This window comes from Empidonax traillii, unplaced genomic scaffold (assembly GCF_003031625.1).
Source record: "Empidonax traillii isolate 1590-97213 ecotype Southwest subspecies unplaced genomic scaffold, ASM303162v1 scaffold409:size521033, whole genome shotgun sequence".
Lineage (NCBI taxonomy): Eukaryota > Metazoa > Chordata > Aves > Passeriformes > Tyrannidae > Empidonax > Empidonax traillii.
Window position 1 is genome coordinate 5,877 of NW_020955602.1, and position 22,105 is coordinate 27,981.

The 22,105-nt window shown below is 37.4% G+C and overlaps 1 protein-coding gene across 1 annotated transcript in view; it reads left to right on the forward strand.

Moving 5' to 3' along the window:
* The first annotated feature begins 1,710 nt into the window (after positions 1 to 1,710).
* LOC114062461 (macrophage mannose receptor 1-like) overlaps positions 1,711 to 22,105 on the forward strand; it is a 32,251-nt gene continuing 11,856 nt past the window's right edge. The window contains exons 1-19 of the mRNA XM_027893864.1: positions 1,711 to 1,814; positions 3,673 to 4,074; positions 5,734 to 5,907; positions 7,169 to 7,327; positions 8,245 to 8,358; positions 8,839 to 8,973; positions 9,910 to 10,092; positions 10,697 to 10,854; positions 11,503 to 11,616; positions 11,956 to 12,071; positions 12,368 to 12,516; positions 14,674 to 14,873; positions 16,084 to 16,211; positions 16,819 to 16,906; positions 18,207 to 18,351; positions 19,418 to 19,453; positions 19,573 to 19,748; positions 20,315 to 20,382; positions 21,966 to 22,066. Coding sequence (XP_027749665.1) covers positions 1,757 to 1,814; positions 3,673 to 4,074; positions 5,734 to 5,907; positions 7,169 to 7,327; positions 8,245 to 8,358; positions 8,839 to 8,973; positions 9,910 to 10,092; positions 10,697 to 10,854; positions 11,503 to 11,616; positions 11,956 to 12,071; positions 12,368 to 12,516; positions 14,674 to 14,873; positions 16,084 to 16,211; positions 16,819 to 16,906; positions 18,207 to 18,351; positions 19,418 to 19,453; positions 19,573 to 19,748; positions 20,315 to 20,382; positions 21,966 to 22,066 — 2,704 coding nt within the window. The 5' untranslated portion in view covers positions 1,711 to 1,756. The remainder of the gene's footprint in view (positions 1,815 to 3,672; positions 4,075 to 5,733; positions 5,908 to 7,168; positions 7,328 to 8,244; positions 8,359 to 8,838; positions 8,974 to 9,909; positions 10,093 to 10,696; positions 10,855 to 11,502; positions 11,617 to 11,955; positions 12,072 to 12,367; positions 12,517 to 14,673; positions 14,874 to 16,083; positions 16,212 to 16,818; positions 16,907 to 18,206; positions 18,352 to 19,417; positions 19,454 to 19,572; positions 19,749 to 20,314; positions 20,383 to 21,965; positions 22,067 to 22,105) is intronic.

Below are 22,105 nucleotides of genomic sequence, written 5' to 3' on the forward strand. Positions count from 1 at the left end.
CTGGTGACTAGGAGGTGTCAGGTGCTGGTGACATAGTGAGGTTGGCTTTTCTAACTTTGCTCTTCCTTGGAAGCTGGCCTCAAAGACATCACCATCCTCGAGCAGCATCCCCTTTGCAGGAAGCACCCTGTAATTCACAGTACTGGCTATAGAGGGGAAGGTGCAAGTGCACCAGATGTGTTTGGAGTATCAAGAACAAAATGCAGTTGTTCAGATTTTTAGCACTAAAACTCATCTGAAACCTGTCTGAAAGAAAACTAATGTTTGTTTTACTGCCAGGCTGCGGCTGGCTCTGGTGTGGCTTGAGGAGCAGAAGAGGGTGAAGAAACTGGACCCTTCCTTTTTTGTTTGTTATTGCAAAATGTCCAACTGAGGAGGAAAGGAATGCCTCTTGTCCTCATGTCATATGAGCTTTAGAATAGAACAAGGCCTTTAAAATTCCTGACAATATAAATGACCATGCATCTTTTATATAAATAGGCCACATGGTATAAGGAAATATAGTCTAAGGCAAGTCAGTTCAGGCCAAAGAAAACTTGCTCTTTCTAGACAATATCTTTCCCAGCAGATTAAAAGACTTACGTTTTTAGAAAAAAAAAATTTTCCAGAAAAAGCTGTTGACTTTATCCTTGTTGTTAGTATATTTTGTCATCATCTGAAAAAGAAAATTCAATTAACTTTGTTCTAACTTCTGTACCAAACATTTCCTTGTAATTTCTTATTTCACAGTTCAATTCCTTCTTATTATTTTAATCCTGTAGACTTTCTCAGGGAACATTGTCTTTCTGCTGAGCAGAAAAGCAGGATCAAGTCCTGTGCTTGGGAAACATAGTCATCTTGGCAACAAACAGGAGATGAAGCACATCACAGATTGACTTTTCTATTTAGAAGATCTTCTAAACAAAACAAAATATTTCCATGGCAAAAATCTACTGTGATAAAGTCAGGCCTTTACACAGTTATAGGGACAGTCCATAGTGGTCAGGAGAGGAGTGCTGCTTTTCTCAGATTTCCACTTATTTGACTGGAAACCAAACTGCAAAGTGCTTTCTCTGTGACCTGGGTAAGAATCCATATGTGGCATTTCCTGAAATTGTGGCTGACTCTTGGTGTGACTGTCATGCTGCTTCAAAAGAACTGACCTGCTTCACAAGAAAAAATAGGCATTGGCTTTACAAGGAGCCATTTTTTGAGTAGTTTTGGGTGCTGGTCTCCTACTTGCATTTATGTAGAAATGAAGGTCAGTATGTCAATAGCAAACTCCTGTGGAAGGGCAGAAATTTATATAATATCCTGCAGGGGGAATTGCACTTAAATCCTCTAAAATTCAGTCCTGTCTCATCTCACACATGAAAATATGAGACTGGTGTGTTCTCCTGATGGTATTTTTTTCTCTGTGTACATAAGGTGTAAGATTTAAAAGGTAGGGCTGAATTTCTGTCTTTAATATTTCATATTTGATTGGATTCCATGAGCTCCCCAGCTCTCCCTTCAGGAGAGACAACCTTCTGCATGCCACCTGCTTTCCTACTCAGTGAGAAGCCATTATTCTTGGAGGGAAAAATTTGTGCTGTGTGGTCTTGTTTTGAAATGTGGCATGTGACACAATGTTTCCTTATTTAGCACTCGGAGCTTTCTGCCATGCAGCCTGCAAAGCTGAGGAGAATAAACACTGTCCTTGTTTCGGCAGGACTTTATTGCCAGCAACTCTCATCACCCAGATTTTTCTGAAGGGAAGAAAACAGCATTTGCAATTATGTTCTCCGGATTCTTGCTTGTTCTTTCTCTCATTCACAGTGCTTTGCAGCTGCCTGGTAAGTGCCCCTTGTTTACTTCCTGTGAAAGTGCCCATGGAAGTGCTTCCAGTCCTCTGGCATTTTTTGGGTGTCATGGTTCTGGTGCATTGTCTATATGTACATTATTAGTTTGGGGATGGGGAACCTCTTAATGTCAGGCAATGCAGGCAGGCAAGAGGCAAGGGAAGAATCCAATAGAAAAAAAGAAATGGCTAGAGAAGGAAGCAGAGACTCAATTCTTAATGGCTTTATTAATATGTAGTGGCACTATCACTTCAATAACCTCAGAAGATTGGACCTAAGAAAATTATGAGATATGTTTAAATGTCTATTTAAATTTTTTATTATTATATTTAATTCTTTACCTCTGTGTTCTGGTTTTTGAGCTGTTGGTGTCTGGGTAATGGTTAGCAAAATCAGGCAGGAAAATTTCAGGACTGTTGAAATGCAAAATTATTTGTAGGACATTTAGATGGTCAGAGATAATGGCTGTGCAATCCAGAAAGACTTAATGCTTACAAAGAGGATTATTTTCATTCAGTGTTTTGAACAGACTCACTGAATTCACTGGCATTGCTAAAGTGGATGGAGTAATTTTTTTGTGAAATAAAATTGGATTAAATGTAGGAAAATTATTGTGGAATTGCAGTGGTAACACTACTGCTATCCCTTTAGCTGCACTTCTCTTGTAGGTGTAAACAGATATCTTAGCAGAACTGAATATTTAAGGTTAAATCCTTTCACCTTCTGAGTTCTGAGTAAAACTGTTACAGGTTGACTCAGAGTACGTGATATTTTTTCTTAATCACACATGGTACCACCGCAGGCCAGAATAAATATTTTCAGTGTACTGTATGTTATCAATTAAATTGATTTCAATTTTTTTGCTGGCTTTTTAATGAAATGTCTTTAACTTTTTAAATACATTTTAATTCAATATGAAGCCCAGTGATCACAAAATGTATCAGGGACCAAAACTGGCTATGAATCCCACAAGCTTTTGAAGGAAATACTACCAGGTGGGTCACAAAGTACACCCCAAGGCAGTAGAGCAAATTCTTAGGCATGGTTCACTACTGCTGCTGATATTCACTGCAGGACTGAAATTAGTTCCACTGCTTCTACTTTATCTTGAAGCTGACACTGTAAAGATGATCAGAGAAACTACCTGGAGAAGAGCTAGGGACCCAATATCTGGTACAGGTTACCATGTAACTTCCACCAGCCTTTCCACATTGGCAAGTGGCGGTCAGATGCCACTACTCCCCAGTCCTTGCTATTTTCTCAGATTGTGATCGATTTCCCAATGTCATTCCTGGTTTTATATTCAATGGCTAATAGTAGGCATGACAGGTCTTCTAGGTCAGCAAGGCTGAGGAGCCCAGGGTAACCCCTGAGGAGGCTGGAGGGGTTCACCTACATTTATATGGTGGGAAGGAAAGCTGGATTAGGGAGTGGGGAGACAAATGGCTCAGCAAAGATGGCTGTGTCCCCACTAGGAAACCTGTAAGGTCTGGCAGGGTGAGGAAAGTTTGTAGAGATCAGAGGTCTACAAGGCCATGCATCTGAGGACAGGTGGAAACGGGTTAATGGTAATAGCAGTGTGGTTGAGGGAGTTCTCATGGCTGAGAAAAATCAATCCAACAAGCTGTGCTCCATTCTGCTTCTGTTGCTGCCCACCACTGATCCACAGTATGGAGACATACAATCATGACACACATGTTCTATAGTCAACTTTATTTATTTTTAATCAGTAGAATTGACTGGATTCTGTTGAAGAATATCATGTTTTTATCTAATGAATGCAATGACTTCTTGTTCATATGAATGACGTATACACTATACTAACCCTTTACTAAGTTGTGTTTTTTTACAGACATTGAAACATTTTTAATATATAATAAAGTCAACAGGCTCTGTCTTCAGGCATCTGTTGCACAGTCAGTTAGAACTGCCACTTGCCATCAAGACAATGAATCACAAAAGTTTAGGTGGATCACAGATCATCAGCTTATGAGTGTGAAACTGAAATTTTGCCTGGGGGTGGCAATGAAGATGGATCAGGCTATGGTCACCCTGCATCCATGTAATCAAACAAGTCAACTCCAGTGGTGGGAATGCAGAAATGAAAGCCTCCTTGCAATCCAAGGAGAAGATTTGTTTTTCAGTCCTGGCAATGAAGAGCATGATAATGTTGTGTTAAAGAAGGGGCTGAGTGCAATGAATCAGTGGAAGATCTATGGGGCCATGGATGTTTTATGTTCGCAGGGATATGAAGGTACAGAAAATTGATTCTTTCATGCTTTGCATTAATTCCTTTCTGAGTGTTAGAGTGTTTCAGATCTTTGTATCAGACTATTCTGATTCCTTCAGTGACCACCAGTTTTAGAAAATCAGTGTACTGAAGGACTTAGCATTGAATTTAATGTCATACTTATGTCCAAGTATGTATTATATACACACAATAGTTTAGTCTGTGTATTATAGTACATTAGTATTTCAAGTATTTTAAGTATTAATGCCTAAAATCAACTCTAAAAGAAAACCCCTGAGACTCGATTTGTGAGTTTTAAAAGGCAGCATTCCTTTTTATTATGACGTTGGATGGATGATAATCTAATTTCTTCAAAAGTGTGCATGCCTGACTTATAAAAACCTTTTGCTTTTATTTAGTTACCTAATTACCAATTCAAAGCATTACTTAATACTGTTACACCCACTTCCAAAACTGTCCCTTCCTCAGTACCACCCTCACCACGTCTCTGACACACCTCCTGAATTTGAGTTGGAGGTCTCATAAAGACCATCTCTTCATCTATTCTTTATCTTCCTCATCAACTTTGACACAGTATCATGCCAGTTGGAATGGTTTCAAGGCTTCTGAGTAGCTTTGACTGGCTATCAGGTGTTATGTCTCTTTGTCAGTATATTTTCACAGCTAAAAAACCCTTTACCTGGTTTGCTTGAAGACCTTAACAAAGAATGATGAACAGCATTTAGGAATTTTGTACAAATTTTGTACCATTTTGTACAATCTATATTAGAAACTTATATAATGTAGGTTTTACAGCTACAACATTACATGAACCCTCCATATATTTTATAAATATATATTATTAGTATTTGTGTATATGCGTACTTACTCTTATACTATGTATAAGTATTCTCTAAAGTCACTGTTGCTCACCATCCTGTGTCACTACATTATTAACAAAATGTATAAACACTGATAAGTATCTTATACAGCCACATGGATGTGAAATTACATCTTCATGAGAGAAGCACAGTGTGGGTGAGCTGAGAAAGGTCTGGAAGTACCGATGGAGGGGGAGAAAAAATGGCTTTTGTGACTCAGCAGATGAGGATGCTCATGAAATAATTATAAACACCAGTGCAATTACCCTTTGTAATCAGCTGAAGTCTGATTGTTCTGTATGGCTTTCCCAAATCCAGAATGAACATTTAAAAAACCACCCCACAGGATATTTGAAAATTGAACTCTGAACCTTGCATGTGGGAGCTGCTTCACTGTATGTGAGATACCTAAATGGTCACTGGAATGAAACCAAAGATAGATATTGTAACCTGTGTTTACTTTTTTCCGTGAATCGGGACTTCTTGCACATGTAATATAAATCTTAACATTGTTTGAAATAGAATTATTTTGGAGTGGAGGTCTTGAGACTTATTAAGATTGTAAAAGCATCTTGGACCTCATCTATGAAGTATTACTTTACATCAGAATAACACTGCTCGAAAGCATATGTCAGCAGCTTAAGTCTGGAAAAGTGCTGAAATGAATTTTTTTATGGCTATGGGAAAGAAACCATGGAAAACACTTTGAGACGCAATTCAACCATTAGCCTAGGCTTTACTTTATTGACTGTTCATGTTTCTTTGTTATTTTTCATTTGAAGTTATAATTTGGTTTCCTCAGAGACGTTTACACTGCTAGGAAATGCTTTCGGGGCTCCCTGTGTGTTCCCTTTCCTGTACCATGAGCAGTGGTATGCGGAGTGCACGGCTGCTGGCCGGACAGATGGCTGGCTCTGGTGTGCAACCACTGCCGACTACGACACGGACCAGCGATATGGATTCTGCCCATCAAAAGGTAAGTTACCTCTTCCCACACCTCTTCCCCTTTGTATTGGCAAACCAGCACTAGCAGAATATGACTACCTTTATAATAACTCTTTGCTTACAAGGATTTTTTTTTAATGTATGATGTATTGCTGGCCGCATCCTGCAGGTCTCTATGCAAGGAGATAACATTTTGCTTAAAGATGTGGAAAAAAATGTGGTTGAAGAGTAAAACAAAACAGCATGCAGTTCCCACTAATTGTGGGGTGCTGCTGAGCAACAAAATAATTTTGAGACTCTCCCTGTGTTCCAGCCAGGATGTGCGCTGTCACCATTGTACGACCCTTCGCTGAGGGACTCCCATTTGAGGGATGTGGGCACAAAAATGAGCACTGTAGAAAGATTAATGATGAAGTTAATGTTTTGATCTGCATGATTCTTGTGTGAATATTTATTTTTACTGAAGTGGAATGTGTCCTTTTATCCATGCTGTTAAGCTCTATTTGTATTGCCTGGGAAGTAGTCTTTCCACAACTTTTGACGTCTGCCTGGCATTTCTCTGCAACTTCAATCACTTTCTTCCATTTCTGTGGTCACTTCCCACTCCATCTCCCTTTATGGCCTTGTTCTTGGCAGGGGAGCTTTGCATTCACAATGTTGAAGACTCCACCTGATGCATCTCATATTTCCCCTGTATTCCTCCCCATTGCTCCTGTTATACATTATGTCTTTTATTATTAGAATTCTCCTTTACTCCAGTTGATTCAAAATGGGCTTTTGGTGTGGTACAAATCCCTAGTCGAATACGCTTTCCAGGTTGCTGCAAGGACACCACTGCTGTGTGACAGACATACCCAGAAGCTCTTCACAAGGGAATGGGACTCATTCAAGAATTGTTTTGATGCTAAATTCAGGTCTAGAGCTGGTACTTACGGCTCTCAGTGGAAACTGCTGTCCAGAAAGAGAAGAAGAGTTTGCGCACCTTTTTAAAGTTATTATGTAGGATTTCTGCCACAGCACTACCTGCAATATATTTTCCTATGCAATTGCTTCCCTTGTGGTAATTCCTGAATTATGTATCTTCATGGAACAGGAGGCAGTATAGGCCAGCTTTACCTGTCAGTTTACTGGCCTTAATTTGTTCCTTCCCCATCTGCTCATAACATTTTCAGTGCTCTTGAAAGAATAGATCAGGTGATATTTAAGGAGAAAGACATGCAGAATGAGAACCCAAAACTCATTTTTCTGTTACCAAGTTACTACGACACCCAATGTAATTATTTTCGCCGCAGATAAAGACAGCACCTGGACTACAGACCTGTTAACAAATGTCCACTACCAAATAAACTCCGACTCGGCTCTCACGTGGCACCAAGCCAGGAAGAGCTGTCAGCAGCAAAATGCAGAATTGTTGAGTATCACAGACATTCATGAACAAACATACCTTAAAGGTAAGGCAGTAAAGAAAGCCCTGAGTTAGATTCAGGATCTGTTCAGTCCATCATAACAGCTAAGGATTATTTAGTATGATTTTGACTTAAATATGTCTAGGCAAGAAAACAAAATCTTTTAGAATTTGCAAGTTCACATCAAAATTGCTGCCAAGTTTACACAGAATTTAAAGTATTCCAGCATCCTTCGAGGGTAACAGCTTGACTTCTTATTTACAAATGTTATCTTATATTAAAACTGCACTGAATGTTTGTTTTTTGGTTTTTTTTTTTGGATGGGGAAAAAAAAATCTGAAAAATAAATTAAAATTTCTCTTCTGGTCAAAAAGAAACTTTTAAAAAATTGATAAAAAAGATATCTCTTTAAGACAAAGGAAATATGTTTTTTTTTTATAAAATACCGTTTGACAGATGCTTTTTTCACTCACTTGGCAAAGAAAAATATCAGTTATTCATAGATCCTAAACTGTAGCTTTACCTATCTGTGAATTGCTGTAGGAATAGTATGGAAGGAACTATCTGTTGTTCTTTTTAAGGATGAATTTAACTTCCAAGACATTTATTATTATAGTTTATACTTATACAGTACCAATATTTCTACTTAAATAGATGTTGTACTTAAATAAATATGTAGAATTTAGCCTATTCTACAAAAGTAATTTCATTTTGGATATATTCTGTGCATATCATCTGGTCTCATTTTGCATTAGTGAGAGAATAAGAGAAGGAGTTTATGTTTATTTATTTTTTACAGTACTCAAAGCTTTGGCATATTTCAACTTACCAAGTATTTCAGTATCTGCAGATATTTGTAGTTAGATGTTTAATAACTGCAAGTCTTCCTAGAAACATTATTAGTGACTATTACTAATATGAAAGTGTTTTATAAAATAATGTATCTTCCTTTTGTTATTTAGAATTAACTGAAGGTACAGATTCTGCACTATGGATTGGACTCAACAGACTGGACTTGAGGAGTGGATGGGAGTGGGTTGGAAGCAGCCCTTTCCAGTACTTAAACTGGGCTCCAGGTATATATGACTTCATTTAATTCTGTACTTCCAAAGAGAAAATATACATATCTCAAATACTGCTGTAAATTTTATTCTCAGATAGATATGCCATGAGATAAGTATTTTAGCTTTTCTTGCTTTAGCTTTAGAAAAATCTCGTTTTCTATAGCAATATAAGCCAGAAACTATTGGAAAAAAATATTTTAGCTGTGAAAGCAACACTGTCTGTCCCTAAAATATTTGGTTTTCTATTTCTTGACTCCAGCAACAAAACTATGAGGAGTTTACATGTTCATATCCACTTACATAACTTACCTACTACATTTCACACAGTCAAGCCCACTACCAGAGGCCTACCTCAACTCTTACCAAAGCCAGGAAAGACATGACCTTTGGAGCTCTGATTCATCCAGGAGTTATTTGTCCTTGTGCATTTTACAGCTTAGAGATCTATTTGTTTTTCAGAAAATTTCACTTTTTCCTGTACTTTTCCCAAAGGGAGCCCCTCTCCAGAATCTGGAAAACTTTGTGCAGTTTTGAATCCTGAAACAAAAGCTAAATGGCAAAATTGGGAATGTGATCAGAAACTTGGTTACATTTGTAAGAAAAAGAACTTTACCTTGGTTTCTTCAGGTATGTTGATATATGTTGATAGTTAGAGTAGAAGCTGTTACCTGAATCACTTGGCATTCATATCAACAAAGATGAGCAGAAAAATTTTATTAGAAATAGAAACTATTTCTCATTTGTCTAGTTTGCTTTTTAAAAACATTGCACCCTTTCTAGTCTGATCTCCAGTCCCATAACACACAGAATGAAACAGATAAAAGTGAAGAATGTCCAGCAAGTCCTTTCTGTCCATATTTCAATGTTCAGGTCTCCCCCTTAAATACACACACTGCTGACCATCAAAGGGGAGAACAAACCAAAAATCCTTTTACAGAAGAGGGACAATAGTAAAAATCAGCAAAAGGAAGAAAGATGGAGAACTTACAATGTGGCTCTAAGTCATTCCCCACAACTTGTGGTCAGCCAGCTTAGCAAGCTCACGGGTCTCCGCAGAAGTGATGGAAGATCGACACCACTGAAATAAAAAAAGATGTTTTAAGAGTATAAAGATTTCCCTATTGGTGTGTCCCTGTGTGTGCACCTGGATATAAATCAGTCTCAATGACTTTTACTCCATCAATATACTTAATCCTTTAAAAATTCATAACCCTTCTATGTTAGGTGCAGATAATGCAAGATTTATCTGACAAATACTAAGTGATACAGGGGGTGGTAAAAATAATAGATTAGTGTATTTGTTATACACATATGACTGACCTTAGAATTTGTATTAAATACTATTTGTATTAAAGATCTTTAATTTTCCAAGCTAAAAAATTGCCATATTTAGAATCACATTTATGTTTAGTATGTTTTGCATCCATCATTTCCTTTTAATGAGAATTTTTTGAAAACAATTCTTAGTTTAGAACTTTTGCACAGATTAAGTGAAAATATTTTTAATGTTATGTCCCTTGCATGGCATTTGAACTCCTCTAAAGCCCTGATATTTGTTCCTAGGTGACATTGGGCCTGTTACTTGCCCAGGTGGGTGGGTGCCATATGCAGATCACTGTTACAAGATCTTCAGGGAGAGCAAAGGATGGGAAGCAGCTTTGACCTCCTGTCAGAAGCAAGGGAGTCACCTGGCCAGCATCCGAAACATTGAGGAGCACAGCTTTGTGGTGTCTCGGCTTGGGTACAGTGAGTGTTTCCAGGGTGTCTTGCCTTTTTCTGCATGTATGGAACACCACACAGCTGAACTGAGATTTCCAGCTGAGTTTTGGATGTTGTCAAAACTCTGATTTTCCTTACTGCTTAAGTAACTGAGCTAGGGGTGGGAGGCTGTGCTTAAGATCTTTCTCTGCTTTTTTCATTTTGATGAAAGAAGCTTAAAACATTCACACTTCATGTAACATAGAACCAGTATTTTAGAATCTGACCAATGCAACAGAACCTAAAAAGTAACTACTATTTACACAGTTCTATCATACCACCATAGTGTATTAATATTAGGCTGGTAATTTACTCCCACTGCTATGAGGAAGAGGAGCCAAATTTTTTTCATCCAGTGCAGGGATTTCTTTACAGCTTAATTTTCCAAAGCATACTGTCTTGATTTTAGTATCCATGTCAAAATATTAGTTTATAAAATTATCATAAAACACGCTAAATAATTTTATGCTTCATAAATCTATGAAAGGAATTATGTGTCCAGAGCTTGATGGTGGTGTGAAAAGGTTGCAGTGGAATAAGAAGTCTTATCTGTTTCCGAGGTCTTATCTAGTTCTCTGTTTCCACCCTTTAGAGCCAACAGACAAGCTGTGGATTGGTCTGAACGACCGTAAAGTTCAAATGTATTTTGAATGGACTGATGGTAGCCCAGTGACATACACAAAATGGCACCTGGGAGAGCCATCCACCACAAGCAACAGGCCAGAAGATTGTGTACTGATCAAAGGCCAGGTGACATTACCCAATACATATTTTACCTCCATATTTAACCTAAAATCTTAATAAAAGACTGATGTGCTCTACTATTTCAGAAAACAGCTAGGGCTGGAAGAGGGGATGTGGGCAAAAAAGGATGAGATTAAAATACGACCTTTCAAAAAAAGGAAAAAAAAAAGCATTACTGCATCATTGGTGAATTTTTCTCTTTAAGTACATCTGAAAGTCAAAAATTAAATAATTAGGGCTTTAAAACAGGTCTCTGAAGGTAGTTTGACTACATTCTCTCATTTTCCTCTGGTGATAATGGTGGCTTGTGGGGATCCATGATTCCTGCTGGCTCCTCTATGCTTGCTCACTTGCTATTCCATTGCACAGCTGTTTGTGCAGGGCCCTGCAAAACAGGGAACCAACTCTATTCATCCTCCTCCTTTCTTATCAACATGACCTATGGCTGTACTGCTGTAGCCCAGTCTATATTTCACTGAATATGAGCAGATTTGGTTTTGTTATCATCTAAGGAAATTGCATAAGGAAAAAAAATATATGTTTAGAAAATTAAAAGAGAGAATTATAGTTTCAATTATAAAGAAACACATTGTTCATCTTCTTTAGATTATTCATCTTTATCTTATTCCTATTTCAAACTTTGTCCTGCCACAGGATGGCTATTGGGCAGACTCTGTCTGTGAGAAGAAAGCTGGCTACATTTGTAAAAGAAAGGCCATTTCACAAATAGCCGAAGAAAAGGAAATTATTGACACAGGTTGCAAAAAAGTAAGTGTATAAGAATGGAACATCAGTTTCTCAGATGAAATAAGTACCTTGTCAGGGAATCACGTAGAATTGTTTGAATTGTGTATATTATTTATATTATTTATGTAGAAAGTTTTATGTTTTTTATTTATTGTGAAGTTTCTCCCTCACTCAGTTATATTAAACTTCAGATAGCAGTTTACGAAAACTTCTTAGAATCTGTAGTTTCACTACAAAAAGTATCTAAGCATATTATTCATGATTACTGAGCTTCATTCAATTTTAAATAACATAGCTCACTTAATACATGATATCAAAATTATTTAAAATTTGAATGGAAATCCTAACATCATGTTACAGGGCTGGAGAAGATATGGGACCTACTGCTATTTTATTGGACATGTTCCAGCAACATTTTCAGAAGCAAACACCACTTGTGAAGGAAAAGAAGGTTATTTGGCCACAGTTGAAAGTAGGTATGATAATGAGTTTTCCTTGGCTTTTAAACAGAAAGTTTATATCATATGAAATATTCCTACAAAGGGCAACATGTCAAACACCAGATTGCCTAAGTAACAGATGAGGTCTCTAGCTGAACAACAAAAAAGTCTTGCTTTTCTTTGTTTTTTTGTATGGAATCAGAATCCTATCATAAGACCTTCTCCCTCAGTCTGAAGTAAGGAAAAGGAGAAAAGAATTCATCATCATGTTAGGCAGGTAGGATTTGGATAAATGCCTGTTTTCATGTGTGTCTTTATGATCCCTTTTACAGGTATGAGCAAGCCTATCTGACTAGCCTTGTTGGGCTGAGACAGGAGAAATATTTCTGGCTCGGCCTCTCTGATGTGGAGAACCAAGGCACTTTCAGGTGGGCCAATGGTGAAGCGACCTCCTTCACGCACTGGGGCGCAGGAATGCCTGGTAGGTGCTGGGATGGTGGATGGTAGCTGCTCTCTGAGGTCATGGTCCCTGTTTGGGTTTGCAGTGGCAGTGTCCTGTGAATTTTATGCTTTCAACGTTCAGTATCTTTTACAATATCTGGCTGTTCTCAAATTCCATCTTTTAATTTCAAAGGGAAAAAATTGAGCTGCAGTTTTATATTTACCCATAAGATTAATCTTTAGGCCCATCTTCACAGGGAGATAACAGGAGTTACAAACAGGTCCTGAGACTATTCCACACTCATCCCTCTGTTGGAAAAGTTAGTCTGGGAGAAGATTCTGAAAAAGAGCAATTGTAATACGGAATTTAAGTCAAGAATTACAAACTCATACTATCAAAAATCACTGTACCATTATTATTTTTATGTGTGTTACCTAAAAAATCACATTCATGGGTTCATACTGTGCAGAAACACAGAAAACAAGATTTCACAATGCCATAAGGGAACCTGCTCTCAGTGATCGTTTGTCTGAAAACTTTCTTGAAAACAGTCAGTGAGGTTACAAAATTATAAAATAAAAACATTGAAAAATTACAAAATACATAGACTAATAAAACTTCAGTAAACACCACGAGAAGAAAGCTTGCCAGGCAGTCTATAGTGCCAGTAGATGATCAGAGTATGAAGAGAGCACTTGGAGATCATGTTAAGGAATCTTCCCTGTCTGACCCCCAGGAGCCACTCTAGCAATCACATTGCACCACCTAAGCACAGATCGAGGCCGCTCCACAGCTACACACCCCACACTCACACAGTCAGACCAGGTTTCTGTACTGGCTCGACCCCAGGTTTCCCATAACAGAGTCTCAGATGTCTCAGTCCTTAAAAACAAGTTAATCATGGTGCAATAACAAAATAACAGCTGGAGCTGGGTGTCTGTGGGAAGGGCCCCTGAGCAAAGGAAACCCTGGGCTTTTTCACCCTTGTAGTCTAAATGCATCGAAGTCTGTAGCCCTGGGCTCCTGCTGTGTCTCTGAATGTCTGTTCACCTGCCCGGTGTCCTGTGCCCTTTGGTATGCAAAGGGTTGGAGCCAGATCATGACCTCTTGCCCCAGGCTCCCACCACCCACAGCTCAATCTGTATCTGTCACTGCCGCTTGCAAACTGAACCACCTGCACTAAATACGTTCCTCGACACTCAGTCTGGAACAGTAAAGAAAAACGCTTTCTGTAGGCTCTCTGTGCTGGAAAATTCCTTTGTGATGATGTGGTTGGAGAGTCTATTTCAAGATGAAATATCGACAGAGTAGATTATGAAGCAAATAGATGACCTGAAGTCAGGACTAAGCAGGGCTGCAAAAGCGTCCAGGAGCTGTTAAGATTAAGTTAAAAGAACTGTTAATTTTAATGTGTAACTACCTGTTAAAGCTGCCTTGTTAAAGCTAAGGAGTGCAAAAAGACAAATTTGGTGCTAACGTTTAAAATGGTTCCAGAACATATGAGGAAATACAGACCAGTGAGTCATTAGTAAATTAGCTGAATCTGTAATAAAGAAGATATAGTGGGAAAGATACATAAAATCGCTTTTATAAAGGAAGTCATGCTCACAGATTTCCTGGAGCTTCCCAAAGGAGCCAAAAGCATATGAATAAGGGAAATCTAGTCAGAGTGGTCTATATCAGTTACTGAAAGCCTTTCAGATAATCTGACCTAACACAGAAAAGCTCTTACATGAATAAAAATTTTGATCAAAAGGTACTGAATGGAAGGTGGAATTTTTTTTTATGGGAGCTATTTTTTGCCAGGGAAGAGTGCTCATTAACAGAGTCCTGTAATGACCTGTGTAATGTAAGTAGAAATGAGGTTGTCACTCAAAACCACAGGATTCTACTGTAAACTCCCTCCCCACCTTACCTTCTACCCATAGAATTAATTATGCAGGACATTCAAAATAAAAAAAATAAAAAAAAAAAAGTGGGATCCTAAAAGGATCATGGCCTCCTCAAAAAGAAAATACTACCCTGCCTGTGTGAAAAATACGTAAAATATAACTTTGCTTTTCAAGTGTTATAATGTGGCAAGAAGTGACTGACTGCTGCTCAAAGATTTTAATAAAGAATTAAACAATTCACACTTTATAAAACATCCAATATGTTTGGGTTTGTTTTGTTTTGTTTTGTTTTTTTCTCATAAAGGAAGTAATCCAGGATGTGTAGCCATGAGAACTGGAACTGCAGCTGGATTATGGGATGTTCTTGACTGTGAGTCGAAGCAAAAATATATCTGTAAGCAGTGGGCACAGGGTGCAACAATTCCACCTGTTCCAACGACTGCTCTGGTCCCCACATGCCCTGAAGGTTGGATATCAAACAACCATAGAGGCTCCTGTTTTAAAGTAAGTGCCTATATACTTGTAAGAAGAAGGGCTTCGAACTGCTTAGTTTGGAGAAAAAAAAAAAAGAAAGAGAAATTAACTGACATCTTTGATTTGCAATATCTGAGATTGGAATATAGCAAGACCAAAATCCCCAAAGATTCTTCTCAGTGAAGTATCCATAAGATGGGAGAAACTAAGGAAGAAAGATGAAATTGAAGAGACTAAAAACAAGGGAAGGGAGATAGGCACAGGAAAGAAAATGGGGAAGTTTGTGCCCCAGGGGTTGATTGAATTGGAGCAGGAAACAGAAGAAGAGGAACATAAACATAGAGGCCCCAGAAAGACATAAAGAAAAGAACAAAAAGACAAGGAACAATTTCAAATTAAAATTATTGAAAGAACAATGTCAAAATTCTGTATTAAACAGCAGAATCAGCAAAGCTTGTCTGTTGACGTTGCTCTTTGTATCTGTTTTGGTCACTAGGTTGTACAAAGATTCAGTATTTGTCTGAGATCTCTGAGAGTTTAGGGAATGAAGCAGAGAAACAGTGAAGTGTATCCTCCAGCAGCACCATGTCCAAGACTGGACCTTGATAAAATAAGCACATTACCCCCTGAAACAAACCATAAGAAGTCTCATGAAAAGTTAATTAAACCAGTGTTTATGAAGGACATTTGTTTCAGAGTTTCTGATGCAAAACTACAGATAACCTGTGTTTGAAGTACACTTAGTTGTGTCTGAGCAGACACAGAAAAAGGGTTTGAACAAGCAATGAGGGTAATTTGCAAACACTGATTTGGGGTCACGCAGAAATGAAATGAGCTAACTTACTGTGTGATGTTAAAATTTCTTATAATTTTATTGAATTAATGAGTCCTTCTCCTTCGGGATTTTTTTTTTTTTTTCAATTTTTTTCACACTCAGCTGAAATGCTATTTGCTTTTTCTCCTTTATCCCTAAATCATAATTTTAACTTTGGCCAAATTTGTGCTTGTTCTCTCTTAAACTAGTTAGACATCATACTGCGCTAACTAGGTGCAACTCTAGTGCAAAAATTTTACGAACAGAGTAGATAATGCCATTTCTCTTATGGACTTTCACTTGGCTTGCATGAAATCTCACTTATGGGTGAGCAAGTCTATGATTCTTTATTTTATTATTGTAGCATATGTACGATGCATTTTAAAGTAATGTATCCACAGTGTTTTGACAGTAATTTCTCCATAGTGTTTTCACAGGTCAAATACTAAAAAGAAATCATGGTTTGAGGCTCGAGATTTTTGCAGACAAATAGGAGGAGATCTGGTCAGCATTAACAGTAAAGAGGAGATGCCATTCCTAAAAAAAGCAATACGGTGAGTTTTTGCTGTATCTTTATCTTACCAGATTTAAAAGACTTCTCATATAAACTATTATGAATGATCTTATATGATTTCTGAACAGTATGGATTCCTCAAAATTAAAAAAACCTCTGTTACTTTGAAATTTATCTACTCAATAATGTTTTTTTCCTTTTCAGGAAAAAAAAAAGTGTTGTTTGTGTCCAGAAAAATTAAAACATCCACCAGTATCATGATTACAAGATATAATTTAGAAATTGTTGGTATTTTTAGTATGGTAAACATGGCAAGTATATCTACTGTTGACCTACCTTGAAGTAGTCAATGCTGAGACCATGTTCTGAATCTGTGAAGGCCTTCCCTAAGTAAATAGAACATTATGGAAATACAGGATCAGTACTAATATTAAGTCTGATAACTAAGCCATTGCCACTGAACCACAGAAGTATTACATATTTCTATGAAGAACATATGTATGCCCTTCACCAAAGATAATAGGGTAATTATTGCAACTTCACTGGTTTTACAATGTGCTCTGGAAAGTTCAGTTACATATTTCTGTATGGGGTTTTTTTGTGTTGATGCTTGTTGATACACTACTCTGCCCTGTAATTTCTCTTAGTGACACTCGCTGTAGCTTTGAAACAGTTTGGCTTGGTATATTTTCTTTGAATCCAGATGAAGGATTTGCCTGGAGTGATGGCTCTCCAGTGAGTATTTTAATTTTCCATCATATTTGCTTGCTTAAGATATTTTGGGGTTTGTACATGTACTTTTTGCGCTTTTGCTTTTGTCATCAGCGAAGAAAACACCAATGCTGCAAACATGCTCATGGCTGTTAGCCTACATTGCCATGACTAATATCCCAGCAAAACTTTTAATACATGGAAATCATCTGTATCTCATCAGAATCTGTGGCTTTCTGTGCAGCACTCCAACATATTTTCTGTTCCAAGAAGGTAATATGAACACTAAATGTCAGAACGTACAAATTCATTATGCTGGATCTTGTATCCTGTCTCTGGCAGTGGCCAGAAACATCTTAAGAACTAATCAAATAGCAAGCATGTTTTCCAGTATTCTCCTGCATCCCCCCGTAAGTGATAGCTCAGGGTCTTTCAGGGCTGGAGCTCAGATCTGTAATCTTAATATATTTATTTCCATGAATTTATCCAGGCATCTCTTAAGCCCATGCAGATATCCAGAGCTGTGGGAAACATTCCTGCAGGAGCTCACTCTTTATTACCCTTTCTCTATTCCTACTCTCTAGTCTCTCTCCCTTTTTTTTTTTTTTTGTGTGTTTTTTGTTTTGTTTTGTTTTTTTTTGGTTTTTTTTAAACAAAAACAAAGACCTTTCCTCTTATCCTGTTCACATTAGTTTCCATAGAAATTTCAGGAGGCAACCTTATCAAGAATTTCTTGAAAATCCCAAGTAGGTTGTATCAAATGGGTCTCCCTTCCCATTTGGATGGTAATTTCTTCAGAGGTAATTCCATCAGGTTTGTAGGACCTGACTTCCCTCCCAGAAGTCACACTACCATCCTCATTAACCATAGGGAAGGGAAGAAGTGAATGCTGAATTGATGCATGATGTGGTCACTGTTGCCAGACAGCTGCTGGACAATGTGTTTTTGAACCAGGTCACAACTGATGAAGTGAAAACTACCTTGTCTGCATACGATCAGCATGAGTGACATTGGGGTTAAGTTCATACTCTGTGAAATTCAGTAGGAACAGTCCGTTTGCCTGTTTCTATTCTGTCTGTGTCTAGGGCTTGAGGCACAAACAAGGAAAAAAGCCCACCATGTCAAGACAGACTGATCTTCTGATTATTTTATTACTGATATTATTGCCCCACTGTAAAATTCTTATACCTCTTGCTTTCCCTAAATTTCCACCTCTAGCTAAAACCATAATCTTCCAGACAAAACCAGTTTGTTTCTGTTTGCGATTGAATAGTACAACTACTGAAACAAATGGAAAGAGTAACAAAGCTGATTTCTTCTATAGGTTAGATACACAGACTGGGATGATAGCTCAAGAAATTCAGGAGGACCCAAGTTCTGTGGCTTTTTCAATGATCGGACTTTTTCTGAACAATGGTCTCTTTCGATCTGTGAAGAACAGCTTGACTGGTTTTGTCAAATAAAACAAGGTAGATCTCTTTAGGCAAGAAGCTTAAAAAACTTTAATAAGCAGTTCCTTTCTGAGTTACTGGAGAAAGACACAAAATTTTAAAGAATTGCTTTACCCAAATGGGGAGCATTGAGTAACATATTATAGAGTGTGATTTTTAAATGATAGATGATAAGAATAAATAGTTTTATTTTTCACATAAATTAGGATGTATAAATAATCCATATGTTTGCAAGGGTTTAATAGATGCAAAGTTTTTGAATATTAAGAAGCATTTGCCTTTTTTTTTTTTTTTTAATGTAGGAGGTAAAGAGTTGTGAAGAGTTGTACTGTATTCATTACAATAATGGTTTTTACACTAACACCAGTAAAGCTAAAAGCCAAATGCAATATCTTTGTACACCAAGACTTTGTGGTGCTCCAGGTTATCTTTTAGCATTCTTGAGGATTCAGTTGCTTTTGGAAATACAACAAAACAGAGGGGTTTTTTTCCATCACAACCAGAAATAACTCACAGTACATATACACACACACACACACACACACATAACATATATATAGAGAGCATCATATTCCTTTTGAATATTTGGCACTGGATAATTTTTTGATAGAGGTAAAGTAAATCTAGTGGAAATTTTCTCCTTCTTCATAATAATACCCCTCTGGTGAATTATGGAATGTCTACTGATGGATCAGTAAAGGAGTTTAAAGTGTTTCAGATAGATCTATTTACCTACAGGCTTACAGGTTCAAAAACTTTGCATCTACTAAACCCTTGCAAACATATGGATTATTTACACATCCTAATTTATGTCAAAAATAAATTTACTTTTCCTTGCCTTGCTCCTCAGAAATGTGATTCAATTAATACTATGACTTTGTTGATGTGAAGCACAGTTTATGATACAAAGTTAAAAGAAGATGACCATGCATATTACATAATATGTAGCTGAAATGCGTGGCTAAGCTTGCTTTCTAGTCAATGGTAAAGGAGTGAAGAATCCTGCTCTATTCCTCACTCTTCTGCTTGCAATCAGTCACATCATAAAACACTCTACAGAGATTCTATTCTCTTCTTTTTGCAGGAGTGCCATTAAAATCTGAACCAATTGACACATTCGGTAGGTCTTTGTGTACATTTATCTTATTATTCATTAGTTCTTTCCTAGAATTGTTATTCTAAAATAAGCTTTTGTGTTCTACTGAGACAGAATTTAAAGGTACCTTATTTATCTTCCAGCATACAAAACCACTGCAGATGGATGGGTCATATATGAAGATAAGCTTTACTATATCAGCAAAGAACAGGTCTCCATGGAAGAAGCCCAAGAGTTTTGCAGGATGAATTCTGCAGACCTAGCTGTTGTTAATAGTAACAGTGAGAGAAGGTTCTTAAAGAGAGTGCTAAAAGAAAATGTAAGAATCATTATAAACAGACAGCCTAAAGTAGAAATTCTTGTGACAATCTGCATGTAAAATGTGTCTCAGAAGTAGAGCTGTCAGCATTTTCACTAGTGAAATCTCCCAAAATGCACCCTTTGATCCCATGGAATTTGGTCCCTCCTGCTCTGTGCTGTCTGTGCTGAGGCAGTGAGGCAGGCTGTTGGGAAGAGCAATGTGGGAAGTTACCAGCTGTGCTGTCTTGGGAAGCAGCTGGTGTGAGAGGGAGAATTGAGGTCTATTTGAGACAGTGCTGTAGCCTTGGAGAAGGAATGAAAGCAGAATACCAGTTTCTGACCCAAGATCTGCATCTTTCTTACCCTATCCGAAGGGCCCTCAGTGCTGCAGGATTCAGCTCTGATGGACCAGATAAAAATTTCTGTGTCTGAGAATATAACTACATTGCTGTGCTTAACTGCAAGCGTGTGTTTTATTGCTGTCAACTTCAGTGACTGCTCTGTGAGCCTAATCAACAGTGTATCCATTTCTGCTTGTTTTACTTCTAAGTGTCCTTCTTTAAAATTAGTGTCTTTCTGCTTTAGGATCAATACTGGAGCATGTCAAGTGCATACTTCATTGGTCTAAAAGTGAGCCTTGATAAAAAGTTCAGGTAAGTTAAGATGATCAGTGCATCTTTTAACATGTAGAAAGAAATACAATATTTTATGTAGCTGGACATACTGAATGTGTTATTTTCAAGGTCTGAAGGCAGTTCCACATACTTTGTACAAAGTAAAATGGAATAGTCCTAGGATATTCTGAAGTCTGATAGTTTTCACCAAAAATAAATAGGAAAAGAATCTTTTTTTCTTGAGTAAGCACTTACCCAAAGAAAGGCTTGACAGCTTTACTCTCCATATATTCTCAAGTTTCTTTCAAAGATTTGCCCCATAAATTGGAGTGATACTTCACTATGCTGAATTTTATACCTCTAAACATACGCACTTAAAACATTCTAGCATAGGGCCTAGGTGCCCTGTGTTTTTCATCTGTATATCATAGTTTCAGAGAGGTCCCCCAGGGTTAGGAAGATGTGGACAAGGAGTACAAAAGCTGCTTCTGACAGAAATGGCTAAGTCAGTCTCTGCAAACTCCTGTTTCAGGAGAAAAGTCAGCAGAAGTTTACACTACAGAAACATAATCAAGTATTCTGAAAACACCTGCATGCAAATACACTCAAAACTATAGTAAAAGATCCTGAAGAGCAGGATAGACTGCTTATCTTCCCATCTGCTGGTCAACATGCTTCTGATGTTGACCTGAAACAGGTTAGAGGAGATCTGAATTTAACCTTTCTATTTTAATGCCACTGTTGAATGTCTGTAAATCAATAACAGAGTGTTAGTGTGTAGAAGAGGAGTGGGGAGAGACAAGTTGATAGTGACTGGGTCAGTACACAATTCTAACCTCCTGATTAAGGAGACAAATTAGGGAGACAGGGCATTCCTTGGATTCAGTGAGCATCTTCTTTATTTAGATCAAGTGTATCAGCAGCAGCAAGAGATAGATGGGAGAGCTGAATTTTCTTCCTGGTTCAGACTTATTGTTCTGTATTCTGAAACACTGATCAAAATGCAGTGCCAACCTCTCTTTCCTTCAATAGCAATATATTAAAGTAAAAAGCATGTAAACATAAAGGAAAAAAAATATCAAATTTGGTACTTTAGAAATGGTGGGTTTAAAGCTTACAAAATGTCCATTAATTTACAGGCATGAGACTCAATAGAAATTTATAAATACCTATAAAGGTTTTTTTCTTTCGGGTAAAATCCATAGAAAAGTTTTTTCTTTGTTGTTTGCATCTATGAAAACGTCAGGAATGCTCAGACTGAGAAGCATAATATTAAGTAGGGATACAATGGAATAAGTTAAATAAAATTTTGTATTTTTATCTGTATTATGTATTCTGGCTAACTGAAAATAGTTTCTGTTATTAAATGGTGTCATACCAATCCTGCCCATTAATGGAAAATGTGCTTAGTGTATTATTTTTCCTATTTTACAACCAGCAATATTTTACAAAAATTGCTTCAACTTAGAATAATTAGGTAAAGAGAGGAAAATCTTTAACAGTCCTTCCAGTTTTAAACAGTTCCCATTAATGCTCATGGATATTCTTATTTTTGAGATGTTAATTAGAAGTATCATCTCACAGTTGAAGTGTAATAACTATTTGCATTTATTTTCTTTAAGCTGGATAGATGGGACTCCAGTAACTTATGTGGCCTGGGCTCCTAATGAACCCAACTTTGCAAATAATGAGGAAAATTGTGTGGTAATGTTGTCGGGGCATGGTAAGTAACAAAGCAAAACTATTAGATTCTATTTGTCCC